Source organism: Brassica oleracea, chromosome C5 (assembly GCF_000695525.1).
Source record: "Brassica oleracea var. oleracea cultivar TO1000 chromosome C5, BOL, whole genome shotgun sequence".
Classification (NCBI taxonomy): Eukaryota; Viridiplantae; Streptophyta; class Magnoliopsida; order Brassicales; family Brassicaceae; genus Brassica; species Brassica oleracea.
The window spans coordinates 11,980,556-11,995,091 of NC_027752.1; the positions used below are offsets into that span (position 1 = coordinate 11,980,556).

General features: G+C 35.0%; 4 protein-coding genes across 5 annotated transcripts; 2 read left to right on the forward strand and 2 right to left on the reverse strand.

Annotated features, from left to right (window-relative positions):
* Positions 1-2,214: 2,214 nt before the first annotated feature.
* Positions 2,215-3,368, forward strand: LOC106293781. Its single transcript, XM_013729428.1, has 2 exons — positions 2,215-2,492; positions 2,802-3,368. The coding sequence occupies exons 1-2, from the start codon at positions 2,280-2,282 to the stop codon at positions 3,174-3,176; spliced, it is 588 nt and encodes a 195-aa protein (XP_013584882.1). The 5' UTR covers positions 2,215-2,279; the 3' UTR covers positions 3,177-3,368.
* A 327-nt stretch (positions 3,369-3,695) lies between these two features.
* On the reverse strand, positions 3,696-4,341 carry LOC106293141 (multifunctional methyltransferase subunit TRM112-like protein At1g22270). Its single transcript, XM_013728814.1, has 2 exons — positions 3,857-4,341; positions 3,696-3,819 (listed from the first exon to the last, which is right to left on the reverse strand). The coding sequence occupies exon 1, from the start codon at positions 4,305-4,307 to the stop codon at positions 3,927-3,929; it is 381 nt and encodes a 126-aa protein (XP_013584268.1). The 5' UTR covers positions 4,308-4,341; the 3' UTR covers positions 3,696-3,819; positions 3,857-3,926.
* A 4,187-nt stretch (positions 4,342-8,528) lies between these two features.
* Positions 8,529-10,455, forward strand: LOC106295468 (probable protein phosphatase 2C 9). Its single transcript, XM_013731380.1, has 6 exons — positions 8,529-8,646; positions 8,717-8,800; positions 8,961-9,200; positions 9,406-9,682; positions 9,764-9,918; positions 10,009-10,455. Exons 2-6 carry the CDS (start codon positions 8,765-8,767, stop codon positions 10,144-10,146), a joined length of 846 nt encoding a protein of 281 aa, XP_013586834.1. The 5' UTR covers positions 8,529-8,646; positions 8,717-8,764; the 3' UTR covers positions 10,147-10,455.
* A 48-nt stretch (positions 10,456-10,503) lies between these two features.
* Positions 10,504-12,695, reverse strand: LOC106295469 (14-3-3-like protein GF14 epsilon). Of its 2 annotated transcripts, none has more exons than XM_013731382.1 (7): positions 12,518-12,695; positions 11,598-11,904; positions 11,377-11,464; positions 11,180-11,289; positions 10,950-11,098; positions 10,816-10,850; positions 10,504-10,720 (listed from the first exon to the last, which is right to left on the reverse strand). In XM_013731382.1, exons 1-7 carry the CDS (start codon positions 12,582-12,584, stop codon positions 10,715-10,717), a joined length of 762 nt encoding a protein of 253 aa, XP_013586836.1. In that variant the 5' UTR covers positions 12,585-12,695; the 3' UTR covers positions 10,504-10,714. The 2 variants fall into 2 exon arrangements, with proteins under 2 accessions (XP_013586836.1, XP_013586835.1); XM_013731381.1 differs by having other exon boundaries at positions 10,813-10,850.
* Between the last annotated feature and the right edge of the window lie 1,841 nt (positions 12,696-14,536).

Genomic DNA, 14,536 nt, shown 5'->3' on the forward strand with positions numbered 1-14,536 from the left:
AAAATAATTTGAAGAAGACATGTTTTTTATGAATCAAATTCGTGTGTAAAGAGAGTAAGATGGAGGATGAAGATATGGAGTGAATGAAGAGGAAGAGGGGTGCTTGTATTTATAGTTGAAATCCTGCCGACAGACCGAGGAAATTCCGACGGAATTCCGACGGAAACGGCTAGTTCGTCGGAATTTCCTCGGAATTTTTAAAATCCTCCAACGGCTCTCTAACGGCTATAATATTTCCTCGGAATTCATCGGTTTTTTCCGAGGAATACGTTTTTCTTCGGTATTCCATAAGAATATTCCGACGGATTATTATTTCCTCGGAATTCCGTCGGTATATTCCGAGGAAACCAAATTTTGTGTTTCCTCGGAATTTTCTCGGAAATTCCTCGGGATATTCCGAGGATTTCATTTTCCGTCGGAATGTCCGTCAGAATACCGTTGTTTTCTTGTAGTGACTGTAAATGATGTATCTTGATAAAATAAACAATCCTATAGAAATCCAAATTCTGCATGACGCAGTCGATCTATAACAAAAACATGCAGGCGCTGTCATCTTCTCTTAGCACATATCTTTGCATGTTTGTTTTACAAAATCATCGTTAAAAATATTCATGTGTATTAACTGTTACTACGCATTTATACTTGTTCAAATGGAAACGGGTAGACAAGTACTGATTATTTAATTCTTCCACCAGGAAATAATAACTAGTATCTGTTTTAGCCTTTCAGCAAATAAATTTAGCTGATGCCATAATTATGATTCAAGAGTATTAACTATTTTACCTGCGACCAAAACTTTTTTACTTGGAGCTTTCGTTGCATACTTTTTTACATTGATTGAAATTTTCACTTCAAGAAACTCTGAGTTTTTGGTGCTAGCTTCAAAGTAATTCCAGAGATTCCTTAATTCTAATATTATACTAGACTACTTGTAGATATAATCCATGCATAAATGCATTCGTTGAATTTACATAGTGGAAAAATTTATGAGGAAGCTGACCAAAAAAAGTCCTAAAAATAAATGTGGAAGCGAAGGTCGTGGCATGGTAGGCTGTTGAAGAAGCTTTTCAATCTATTTGAAATTGTTTGGAATTTACTATAAACATTTTCAATATTATGAAATAATAATACTAGATAGATGTATATTTTTGGTGTTATATACAGTAGTATTGAAAAGTGGGAGTGAGAGTTATTGTGATATTAAAGTTGCATCGGCATTCATGAAGTCATGAACCGTCCCCCTTCAACTGTATTCAGTTCTTCTTTCTACTTAATATTTATTGACCTCTTGAGTCACATAACTCGTTATCACCACATCAAACGCACATAGACACACATGTAGACACCTTTATGACTAACAAGAATTCACACAACTCGTATACACATGCATCATCATACGTCCAGATAATGGTTTGATGATATCATCATCATGATGATATTGGTGGAACACAAAAGCTAAAGAGAAAAGGAACAGATAGATGAATTCAATAGAACAACAAATCTACACATTTCAGTAAGGTTCTTTGGAGCAATACATTCACTTATGAACACACACCAACTTGGAACTCACATAATCCTTTATAGTTTTACTTTTCCATTTAAATGTATCATTTTCAATAATACTCCATCTGTTCCTAAATATAAGATGTTCACGAAAAACACACATATTAAGAAAATTATTTTTTTGTCTAAAAAGTATCATTAAAACTATAAAATAATTGTATTCAACCAATAACACAGTTTTTAATAAAGTAAAAATTACCTAGAAAATTGATAACATTTTATATATCGGAACATCAAATTTTTTTGAAACATCCTACAGGAACAGAGGGGAGTAACTCTAAAACAAGACACGTTGGAGTTAATATACCTTTCAGGATGTATAATTGACAAATCTTGACTGGCACCAACGTTAGTATATTGTAAAACAAGATATAAATACACTGGCTAAAATATTTAGGTACCACTTAAGATAGATATCAGCACTAACATGGATCATTTGTGAGAGTAAATCTTTCCTGAGTAACATACATCAAGATATGAATCCTAATTTATTCGATTATCAACAGTATTTATTTTGGTATATCTAACTCATTTACTCTTGTCTACTATTCTACATGCACCGGTGGAGATAATAACTCTTATGGGTGGTTCATCTTATTTATATATATATATATATACGACTTTCACGAACTGTTCCTCTATCTGATCATTCGTTCTCTATACACCAAAGCAAAGCGAGAGCTTCTTAATCATCATAATAGAGTTGAAGGTCTAATATGTTTTCTCTACATGATGGGATCCTCTGTTCTAAAAAGAGGGACCAGATTAAAGACTATGGAGAATCGTTTCACGGTTCCTTCAAACGGATCAAACAAGAAGATCAAACGCCAGCCAGACTTGAGAAGAACAGTACTCTGTTCGATCAAAGATTAAAGTCAGATAACGCTAGGTTGATAAAACCTGATGTTCAGCTTCACCTAGACACTAAGGTACTCCCTCTATTTAATAATATAAACGGTTTTAGTTAAAAGCCTAAAGATTAAAAAAACTACTTTATAAAAAGTACAATTTAGTATGTAATTCAAATAAAATTCAACCAATCATGAAGAGTTTATAGAATTTAATTAGCCACAATTTTCAAATAAATATAAAAGGTGCATATAAATGTGAAAACAATTTATATTTTTTAAAACAAAAAAAATCCTCCTAAAGTAACTTATATTATGAAACATAAGGAGTGTATAAGGACGTGAAAATTGATATGCACAAAAAACATGTGTTAATCGTTCTCTTTGCAGTTCCATTCAGAGACGTTTGAAGATCGCAAGACATACCTGGACCTTGAGCTAAACCTTTCTTCATCGTCAAGTTCCACTATTAAAACAATCGTGAAGAAAGACGAATCTTCAAAAGGCAAAAATTTGATCATGAGCCCAAGTAAAAAGAGGAAATCAGGTGATATAAAGCTAAGTCGATCCCCGTCATGGCTAGCGTTTGAAGGTGATGATGATCAGAAGAAGCAAGAGATGGTAACAACGGTGTGCATGAAGTGTCATATGCTGGTTATGCTCTGCAAATCAACTCTTGTGTGTCCCAACTGCAAGTTCACGCACCCGAATACAGCTCCACAAAAAACTTTTAAGAGTTTGAGTTTGTTTAAGCTTTCATACTAGTCTTTGCCTTTTTCAGGGTATGTATGTTGATTCGAATTAATGGGTCCCAGAATTAATGTGAAACTAGATATGTATATACATGTACAAATAATTATTTTTCTATTTCTATGCTTGTAGTTATATCTGAACTGCGCTAGTATGATAGTGTGGTAGAGTGGAGCAAGAGAGAAGGCCAATGATATGTAACTAGAAGTCCTGCGTCCATTATTTACACACAAATTATGCAGTAGATGTTTTGCCTTCACGCCATCGTTTACTTGCACAAAAGCTTTGTCTCTCGGCTATAGAAGGTGGAATGGAAGTGATACATTTTTTAAAAAATATCTTGAAAAGGTTACCATGAAAATTTTTCATCCGACAGTTGGATTGTCTGCTAGAAAACAGAGAAGGACAGGCTCTGTAGAAAAATGTCACTCCGGCTCTTACCATATCATAAAGATTAATGGAACCATTTAAATCAAACACCATATAAATCAACAAGTAACCAATTGTTTGTAATTTTGTTATGATTCAGAATCATCGAAGGCAGAACTGGATTACTTGGGATTTAAGAATGTTGTTTGAACTGCATATCTCACTTAAAGCAAACACTAACAAAACACCTAAAGAAACCATAATCATAGACAAAACTTACTTAATTTTTAAGAACGTAAAGCTTTTGAACTGCATACATCACTTAAAAGGATTCCCAAATCACAACAGCCAAAACCCTAATCGAACATTTTTTTTTTTTTTTTTAAATCCAATCAACTAAACCTCATCTTCGTGGAGAAGCATATTTGGGATTCCCTTGTTAACCGGGAACTTCCGCCCTGTCTCGGGGCAGACGAGCGCGCCTTCCTCCAGGTGGAGCTCGAGCAACGCGTGGTGGAGTTTCTTCAGCAAGGACTCGTCGGCGGCGGATTCAATCACCGTCGCGTCAGGAGAATCCTCCGGCAACTCGGCGTATCCCAAGGAACGAGCAGCTTCCACGAGAGCCTTCCACTCGATCTTGGCGAACATGTGCCTGAGGAAGTCGGGGTTGAAATCGATTTCCTTCTCGATCACTTTCTCCGCTTCGACCTTCAGAGGAAAGCCGTTCGTGACTCCTTTGATGTTGCAGGAGAGCATGTTGTGCGTTATCAGCCTCATCTCTATTGACTTGAGTTGCTCTCTCTCTCTGGTCAAAACCTAACGCCCGAGGGTTTTTCCTGAAAGGTCGAAAATGCCCTTATGATTAGTTAGCTGCTGTAAAGCCCTTTTGTTTTTATTACTCGGCCCAAATAAGTTTTTCTTTCAACATTCGTAACGAAAGCCCGGCCCATAAATAGGAAAGCTGGAACCAGCGTAAAGATAATTGTCTGCTTATAACTTCTAGTTTAATGGTATTGCATCATTATCATCTAGACTCAAATTTGCAAGGGAGGAAGAAAGAGGAAAAGTAGTAAAGTAGGCTGAGCTAGAGTTTGCTTTAAAATATGAGTTGGGCTCATAAAAGGGGACAATAAGTTGAAATGAGTATACATCAATATGGACCTATAAACCTACTTTAGATGAACAACAATAACATAACACGTATGCTTAGACACCAATCCAAGCCTTATTGTTTTTGGCAACAAATATCTTCTTTTGGTTATCAAACAAGCTAGTGTTTACGCTGAGAGACACATTGTGTCTTTTGTTCACTCTTAAAGACACTTTGTGGTTACACCACACAAAGTGGGGGCATGTGTCTTTGTTTCTGCCCAAAAAGCCCTTGGCTTATAAACAAGCGTGAATGGGAAGAGTATGTTCCCTTTAAAGAACCAAACCATATCACAAATCTCGTTGGAATAAATAAAACAAGGGAAAAAGTAAAAGCAGTTGTCTTGGTTTGAGTGTTTCTATCCTGCCCGTCAAATCATTTTTTTTAAAACGATCTAATGGCTCAGAAAAGCCTTATTGTTTGGGTTGGATGACAGGGTTGTGGTTGAGGCCAGGGGTTTGAGATTAGGTGGGTGAAGTGTCATGGATGACAGGGTTGTGGTTGGATGACAAGGTTGTGGTTGAAGGACAGGGTTGTGGTTGGATGACAGGGTTGTGGTTGAGGCCAGGGGTTTGAGATTAGGTGGGTGAAGTGTCATGGATGACAGGGTTGTGGTTGGATGACAAGGTTGTGGTTGAAGGACAGGGTTGTGGTTGGATGACAGGGTTGTGGTTGAGGCCAGGGGTTTGAGATTAGGTGGGTGAAGTGTCATGGATGACAGGGTTGTGGTTGTAGATGTTTTGGTTTGCTTAAGCTTTGTTTTGCGTGGACGACATGATTATGGTTGTGGTTCAGGGTTAGGATGGACGTGGTTAGCATAACAGTATTGTGGATTGTGTTTTGTCGTGGACCTGTTTGTTTAGGGTGTGTATGTCGTGAAAGTGTTGTTGTGGTTAAGTGGGTGTGGTTAGTGTGACATGTTTAGTGGTCTGATTGTGGTGCAAGACGGGTGTTGTGGTTCATTATGGATGACATGTTGGTGGTTGGCGTGTGGTAAACAAGAAGCTTTAGTGGAGTGTGTTATGACTTAGTTATGAAGGTGGTGTAGTGGTTGTGGTCAGTTTCAATTTTGTAGTAGAGGAAGAATTCAAAGAGACAAGGGTTTGGGGAGGTTTGATTTAGACCGGAACACTAAAGAACTTCTGGGGCGACAAGCGGAAGGCGAGACGATGATATGGTGAAACATAGAGGGGGGATTCGGAGAGGAGAATCAGAAAATCGAAGAGAGAAGGGTTGGGGGAGGTCTGATTTGAGTTCAATTTCAGATCATCTTTCTGGATCGAGGAGAAGACGCCAGAGCATGAGGTTAGGGTTCATCTGGGATTGAAGAAGATAAATAAAAAATGTGAAAAGGGAAAAAGTAAAAGCAGTCGTGCGTTGTAAAAAGTAAAAGAAAATGAAACAAGATGTTTTTGGTTAACTAGATTAGTTTGGTTGGGTTGGGTGAGTTTTACAAACTAAATAAACCTGTCATTAGTTGAGAGTTATATTAATAAAGAGAACATGAAAAAGTGTGTTGTAGCACAATGTGCCTTTGAGTAAAATTGATAACACAAAATGTGTCTCTGAGGTTAAAAATTTCGTACTAATTTATGTATAAAGAACTAGCTTTAGCTAGTGATGTGTCTAATTTTAAAACCTAATTTAAGGGTCAAAAAGTCATGAAACGTGTGGGAATCATCAACCAAAATAGAAAGATGGCTAAAAAAGAAAGCGCGTCCAAACGTTTGAGGTTTGACCCTTTCAAGTTTCTTGTCGTATTCGTTGATACGTTGAGATTCTGCTTATGGTAAGCCTAGGATACCTCTTTTCTCACTAGGATACCTTAACTTTTGGAAACTTCATTATGGTCCATATCAGTCAAGTCATCACGGTAACATCAAAAGGCTAGTCTTCACGCGCAATCCTTTAAGCCACCAAAATCCAAATCGGGTAAACGAGTTAATGATTTTTTTTTCCCTTCACGAAGACGGCTAATCTCACGCATTAAAGTTGGCGTGAAAATGTACCTTTTAAATGACGTGACAAAATGCGAAGGAAGAAACAAGCCAAAATGCCAATTAGCCCATCCAAGGTGAGACTAATTTAAATTGACAGCTTTATAAAAAAAAAACTAGATTTTACCCCGCTTTTGAGAATACGTAGGTTTGTTTTCAAAATTAAATATTTTCTAAAGAAATTATATATAAAATAGTTTATAGGTTTGAAACATTTATTCAGAATCGCGAACCGAACCGTACTAAACTAAAAAAATTGAAACCAAAATTAAACTGAATTTCATAAATAACTGAGCATATCATATATCTCAAAAACCAAAAAATTGAAACCGAATTAAGAACCAAATGGGTATCTAAATTTTAATATACAAATTATATATTTACAATTATTAATTATATTTAATTAACCATACCACTCTTTGCTCCATATATCCCCATTTTTCTCTAATTTCATTTACATTTACCCTTTTGTCTAAAAATTCATATTGCATATTCACATCCTAATCAATCTATATTATTATTTGGGAATGAATTTGCTTACTTGTCATCTTTCTCATGATTAGGATAAGTCTTTAGTTTAATTAATATTATTACTCCAAATTTTATTTTAATATATATATATATATATATTTAGCATGATATTTAAGATAATTAATAAACATTAACCTCTTCTATATGATATTTAAGACATTTAATTAATAAATAGATATTAACAATATCTACCAATAATATCATAATTATGTGTATCTTATATTTGGTTTATGATTTTAATGACTAATATTATAGTCAGTTTCTATTATTCTTATTGGAAATTATTAATCCAAATACAAATTATTACAATATTAAATTAAAGTTAAAAAATCATTGAAAATATGTTTTAAAATATGAACTATATATTTATGTTAAATATTTTATATATATTTAATATTAAAAGATCATATTCCTAACTTAAAATAAATAAATTTGTATCTTTACATGACAACCATCAAAATCACAAATGAATTTATGATATCCGTAAAATCACAAATGTTATCAAAATAATATATTTAAAACCAAAATAAAAAAAATTATATAAACTAAAAAATAAAAATTAACTAAAATATTAAAATATATGTAAGCATGAAAAACTAGGATTAAAATATTAAATAACAATAAATTTTTTTGAAAAATAATAAACATAATATAAATATAATCTAAGAGAAGATAAAGATAATGTTGTGTTATTTATTAGTTTTGTGGTTTTATCTCACTGCTTTAATAATCTAAATTATAGAGAATATATAATGTTTGATTGCTATTGTTATTTTGTTGATGTTTTATGGATTGTGATCTTTTATAATCATTTTAATGACACTAGATTTCTTTTCAGTCCACTAATATAATGTGTTTAATTTCAAATCCATGTATCCTAATTTGATTATTACTATAGAAAAGATTTTGATACAAAATTTAGTTTCATAAATAAAACTATGAAACAAATATTATAATTAATGTATTGATTATCAATATGAATATTGAAATTTTATAATTTATAATATTAATTTAAAATGTGTATCTAATTTAATAATGTATTCTTTTATAAAAATTATTAAGTATATATATATTAGTCCGGGCCATCAACTATGTACTCATTACCAAAACAAAAGAAAAAGGTAAGTAATTATTTGTTTACTCAAATTTATAGAGAAAACAATGGACGCCAAGAATGAAGTCTTTCTGGTCATAAAATTAAGTTTCCATAGTAATGGGGCGTAAGCAAATACTTAACATTTATAGAGCACGCCAATGCAATGTTCAGGAAAATACAGATAGCTCTCATTTTTTTTGTTTATTTTTGTGTCTTCACTCAATATATATAAACAAAATTTCGCGTAGAAAGAAGACAATAACGAGACTTGGTCGCAGAGAAGACCAGACCTCTCGTAGATTTATCTTTGCGATTGAACACAAATTACGTTTTTATTTCCAGGTAAAGACTCACCCTTTTTCGATTTGTGTATACCAGCAGCTGAATGATGATTATCCCCAATTTTTTCCAGGTTTTGATTCTGCTTCGTGAATTTTGAAGAAAGCTTCTTCGATTTCAAATGGGAAAATTTTGTTGCTTCCCTTCCTCTTCCGAGGTACCTATTTTTAATTTTTAATTTTGAGATTGATTTTAATTGTTTGTCTTCTTTTTATCTTTTTTACGATTGATGTGTGTTTTCGAGTGTTGCTGCAATGTTTGTTCGGTTATAAGTGTAAAGCTATGAGCTTTAGCTTTCTTGGTTTGGTTTCTAAAAGGTTGTGGGAGGACAATCATCATCTCGATCTGGTAAAGGAAGAAGTGATGAAGGTTTGATCAAGTACGGCTTTAGTCTAGTCAAAGGCAAAGCTAACCATCCCATGGAGGATTATCACGTCGCTAACTTCATCAACGTCCAAGACCATGAACTTGGTCTTTTCGCTATCTATGACGGTCACATGGGTCCAACTGTCCCTGCCTACTTGCAGAAACACCTCTTCTCCAATATCCTCAAGGAGGTAAAAAAAAAAAGATTATTACTTCACTCTCTTATCTTCTCATGGTCAGGGCCTGTCCTGAGATTTTGGGAGTTATATACAATTTAGTAAGGGTTTATATAACTTTTCAAAATAATTTTGGGGCAATGTTCAGGACCAGCCCTGTTCATGATTTTAAGAGATTGTGTTTAATCATATGCTTCTTCTTTTTTTTTTTTTTGTTCAGGGAGAGTTCTGGGTGGATCCTAGAAGGTCTATATTAAAAGCTTATGAGAAGACAGACCAAGCCATTCTATCTAACAGTTCTGACTTGGGTCGTGGAGGTTCTACCGCTGTTACAGCTATACTGATTAACGGGAGGAGGTTGTGGATAGCTAACGTTGGCGATTCGCGAGCGCTTCTTTCTCAAGGAGGCAGGACAATGCAGATGAGTACGGATCACGAGCCTCGTGCAGAAAGGTCGAGTATTGAGGATAGAGGTGGATTTGTATCCAATCTACCAGGTAAATAGAGAACGTCATCTGAATGATAACAGGGAACCATTTCTTGATCATGTATGTAAATGAGTTGTGATTTTTTAATAGGTGATGTTCCTCGAGTGAATGGTCAGTTAGCGGTGTCTCGTGCCTTTGGAGATAAGGGACTTAAGACGCATCTGAGTTCAGAGCCTGATATTAGAGATGCTTATGTTGATAACCAGACAGATGTTCTTGTCCTGGCGAGTGATGGCATTTGGAAGGTAAATGAAATGGCATTTTTATTCTTCTTCTTGTGTATATTATTATAAAAAGTATTAATCTGTTTTGTTAATTGATTTGTGGAAATGAAGGTGATGTCAAATGAAGAGGCAATGGAGATAGCTAGGAGGGTGAAAGATCCACAGAAGGCGGCCAAGGAACTAACAGCTGAAGCATTGAGAAGAGAGAGCAAAGACGACATATCTTGTGTCGTCGTCCGGTTCAGATGACAAACTATTGAGTGAACTGGTTGCATTTTCAATCAAGATTCATCAGGAACAAGCTGGTTGCGCTGGAATCGAGTCTGATGATTTTGTTTCGGTTTCTGACAGCTTCTTGCTATAGCTTTATAATGGGTTCGTTGTTGTGTAAATTTGTGGGTTTTAAAAGACAAAGCAGAGGAAAATGAGTTGGTGAGGTGATGGGATAATGTTATTATTTGTTGATTTGTTATCATCTTATTAGGTTTATCTTTCAAGTATGTGAAAAATACTTTTGTATTAGGTTTGCATATGTTAAACAGATATTTGCTGTTTGTATGACATTTACATTTGACTGCTTTAAGTGTTCTTAGTTCCGTCACTAAGTGTGCAAAACCCAAAATGCATTGTGTAATCAATTCAACAACAAAGAAGCAAACTAATAAGTGATAGAGTTGAAGATACGCAGTGTTCATGTGTAGAACGTCAAAGATCTGAAAACATCAGCAACAAAGACAAATAAAAAAAAAATACACAATCTAGAGCAAACGAGCCTTGCATCAAGAGTTGTTTCTCATCTCACAGAGGAGTCGGGACTTCAGTTCTGCAATGATTCAGTACTTCCATGAACATATACTCTTTTTAAAATTAAGCTTTAAAACTATTTAACAAAAAAAAAAAAAAGGCTTCTCATACCTCCTCTTCCTGAGGCTCATCACCTTTGGCTCGCTCGTCTAAGACAACAACAAAAAATAAAATAAAGAAAGTTTGAGTCTGAGCCAAGATTGTATGAGAGGCAGATAGGGAGATAAATATTAAAATAAAAAAATTACCTCCTTCCTCTGGGAGGTCTGAAGTCCACAAGGTGAGATTGTCTCTGAGTAGCTGCATGATAAGAGTGCTGTCCTTGTATGATTCCTCGTTCAGGCTGTCAAGTTCAGCTATTGCATCGTCGAATGCTTGCTTCGCCAATTGACATGCGCTGTACAACACATAGTTTCAAACTGTTAGAAAGTGACACAATCCGATTCTGTTGTATGATATCTCCAAAACAAAGCAAAACCTCTCAGGAGAGTTTAAGATCTCATAGTAGAAAACAGAAAAGTTCAGTGCCAAGCCAAGTCTAACTGGATGTGTTGGTGCCAATCCAGTCTCCGCAGCCGCAACAGCAGCCTACATTGCCATTTACCAAAAAAAAAAGATATTGTTCACATGTATACACGAATAAAGTAAAACAAGACAGAAGATGATAACAAGTACCTTATATGCCTCAAGAGACTGATCTGCAGCTTCCTTGCGCTCAGCACCAGAACTAAACTCTGCCAGATATCGGTAATAATCTCCTTTCCTACATATAAAATAAAGCCAAAACAACGCAATGTTCATGAATCTCATACCCATACAACAAATTCATTTTAGGACAAAACATAAGAAACAATGGAATCTATGTAAGAACATAATCATAAGAATGGTCAACTCACATTTTGTAGAAAAACACAGTGGACTCCACAGCAGTAGACGACGGGATGAGATGTTTATCAATGACAGACAAGATGTCATTACAAACTTTAGCAAGCTCATCTTCAACTCTCTTTCGATAGTTCTGAATCCTCTTGACATTCTCCTCGTTCCCCTTGGACTCTTCCTTCTGCTCGATGGATGATAGTATTCTCCACGAAGCTCTCCTTGCCCCAATCACGTTCTTGTAACCCACAGATACAAGATTCCTCTCCTCTACCGTGAGCTCCACATCAAGCTGAGCTACTTTCTTCATCGCCTCAACCATCTCTGCAAACATCAATTTCAAAAAAAACAAACATAAATTTATTTCATACTATCCCACCAAACATAAACAAACATAAAAACATCAATTTCAAAAAAAACAAACATAAACAAACATAAATTTGAAAACAAACATAAATTTGAAAAAAAACAAACATCAATTTCAAAAAAAACAAACATAAACAAACATAAAAACAAACATAAATTTGAAACTATAATAATACATATATATATTTTCTAATTAATATGAGGGATAAATGATTAATTAGGCGCTTTATATAAAAATTGTTTTATTTAGGTATGATTTAAACAAATCAAAACACTGATCTATACATATTAACTAGTAAAATTTTAAGGGTCCAAGCAAATGTTTAGTCTCCATGTGATGAGGATCGGCTCTGATTAGCACAGACACATGCTAAGAGGATTACTCAAGAGCGCGTCTAAAACTAGATCAAGTACCATCTCAGAGAAGACAAATCCGTAAGAGTGTTTAAAAACAAAACTAGACGAACCAAAATATTCATAGGAGCAAAAAGGATCTGAGTTTCGGACACATTTGGTCTATTCGGTTTTTGGTCGGAACAGTAGAGATCTAGGGATCGAAAACGGTTCATACCATCGTATCGCTCGGTTTGCTCAGAGAGCTTGGCCAAGTAAACATGCTTTTCCCTCTCTGTCTCCATGGATGCCTCTTCTTCTTTTTTCTTCTCTCTGGGACAATGGATGCTCGATTTGATTTTGGGATTAGTGGTAACCCTAGGATGGTTTGATGCTTCTAATATACGGGCCGTTGGATCTAGTCAATTAACTCAGATACTAAACTTTTTTAAATTATAAAGAAGTCTCAAAGGTTTTGTTTTTGCTCTTAAATAGCCAAAACTAAAGATATTGTCAATCAAACCCTTTAAATTTTAAGATTGGCAAGTAAAGAAGAATGCAAAAAAAAAAAGCTAACGTGCGTGACAAACGGAGAGAGACACGTCCTCTTGTCGACCATTAGGATTTCTTCTTTTCAATACTAGTACAAAACAAAATATTATTAAAATGTGTCTTTTTTTTTAACTTGGAGAAATTTGTACGATTTTTAACTTTTTTGGTTCTTGCTGTGTACTGATGAAAAACATCGACACCTTGCGAATTATTAGTTTCAACTTTCACCTTGTATAATTTGTCTTTTTAAGACTCAAAACTCGGATCTCTAATGTAGAAGTATTAGTGAAGATCAATATATTAACGGGGGCTTCCACAATTCCAATGAGTTGAGTGCGCTGCTCTTTGACTTGTTAACTGGTCATATGCTAGTTCAGTTTTGGCACTTCAATCACGACAAAAGATGATATTGTGGGCCACTAAGAGGCCCAGTCGCTGGGTCATATCATATGTAACGAGTTCTCAAATGTTGTCTACTTGCATCTGCTTCGTTGTTTCTCTGTTTGATTGCTTTGTCTTTGTGCATATGCTGACGCATCCCGTCACCGGTAAGGTTAATTGGATTCTTGGGCAAATAAGTAGTATTGAATTTGGGCCAATCATGTGCGAAAAAAGGAAAAAAGTTTTGGGGAGAGAGAGGCTCGAACTCTCGACCTCAGGATCACTCAATAGCTATGAGACCTACACGCTAGCCAACTGCGCCACAGCCCCATCGTTGTTAGCCATAATATGTGAAGTCTTTTCTAATTCTGTTTTCAGTTTGCAGTTCTTTTGTATTCTCAACTTATACAGACAATACTGTTGTAAAAGTAATGGAAAAATCTATTTTTTATTCATAAACATAGAGGTTCCTTATATATGAGATTACACCGTTATAGATAAAATGAAAGATTACAAATCATAATCTATTGGTTATGAGTCATCTACAATCTGGTTTATAACACTCCCCCTTGGATGCCATAACCATTTAGAGCTTGTAATGTGCTTTAATGTTGCCTCATTAAAACCTTACCATAAAATCTCAATTGAGACAAAACCATGGTAAAGGAAAAATAGTACAACACACATTACTCCCTCTGATTTGGAAATTACTGAAGGTCCCTTGGACCTCTCCAATTTTCTGCAATCCGTGGGTGATGAAGATCTTTGGCAGAATATGCTTCGTCCTCGAACATGATAGTTGGTTCTTCTTTACCATCGGCCATGCCACAATCTGATCGAACATATTGAGTCATCGACCTCAAATACACACACACGAAATCTTGGATGATGTTGCTGTGAAATGCGTGTACCACCATGTGTAAAACATGTTGAGTACCCTTTTCTGTATATACTATTTGATGCACAAGGATTTCATTGTTATTGTACTCAAGCTGTAATCCCAAACAAAACTTTGTTTTCCAAGATCTTTCATCTCAAACTCTTTCTTGAGATATTCAACTATTTGAGAAATTGTATCCAGAGGTTCCTAGGATATTCAGACCATATACTTTAATGATTATCAATATTCGAGAACTTGCTGTACTTTTAGCTCAATACCCTCTAGTACTTTCATTATCCAGTGGACCATATAAATATGCAGTCACTACATCAATTTGCTGCAAGTCTAATTTTCTCTCTTATATTTCCAGACTTATGAGAAATCTAAAAGTAGTTGCATCCACCACATGGGAGTACATAATATATTACTGGTCTTTGTGAGAAT

Excerpts from the sequence above, each read along its gene's own strand:
- LOC106293781 (XM_013729428.1), top strand. The coding sequence starts at position 2,280 with ATGTTTTCTCTACATGATGGGATCCTCTGTTCTAAAAAGAGGGACCAG. Across the intron at positions 2,493-2,801 it reads AGCTTCACCTAGACACTAAG|TTCCATTCAGAGACGTTTGA; the intron begins GTACTCCCTCTA and ends TTCTCTTTGCAG.
- LOC106293141 (XM_013728814.1), bottom strand. The coding sequence starts at position 4,307 with ATGAGGCTGATAACGCACAACATGCTCTCCTGCAACATCAAAGGAGTC.
- LOC106295468 (XM_013731380.1), top strand. The coding sequence starts at position 8,765 with ATGGGAAAATTTTGTTGCTTCCCTTCCTCTTCCGAG. Across the intron at positions 9,201-9,405 it reads TCTCCAATATCCTCAAGGAG|GGAGAGTTCTGGGTGGATCC; the intron begins GTAAAAAAAAAA and ends TTTTTTGTTCAG. Across the intron at positions 9,683-9,763 it reads ATTTGTATCCAATCTACCAG|GTGATGTTCCTCGAGTGAAT; the intron begins GTAAATAGAGAA and ends ATTTTTTAATAG.
- LOC106295469 (XM_013731381.1), bottom strand. The coding sequence starts at position 12,584 with ATGGAGACAGAGAGGGAAAAGCATGTTTACTTGGCCAAGCTCTCTGAG. Across the intron at positions 11,905-12,517 it reads GCAAACCGAGCGATACGATG|AGATGGTTGAGGCGATGAAG; the intron begins GTATGAACCGTT and ends TGATGTTTGCAG. Across the intron at positions 11,290-11,376 it reads AGTCTCTTGAGGCATATAAG|GCTGCTGTTGCGGCTGCGGA; the intron begins GTACTTGTTATC and ends ATGGCAATGTAG.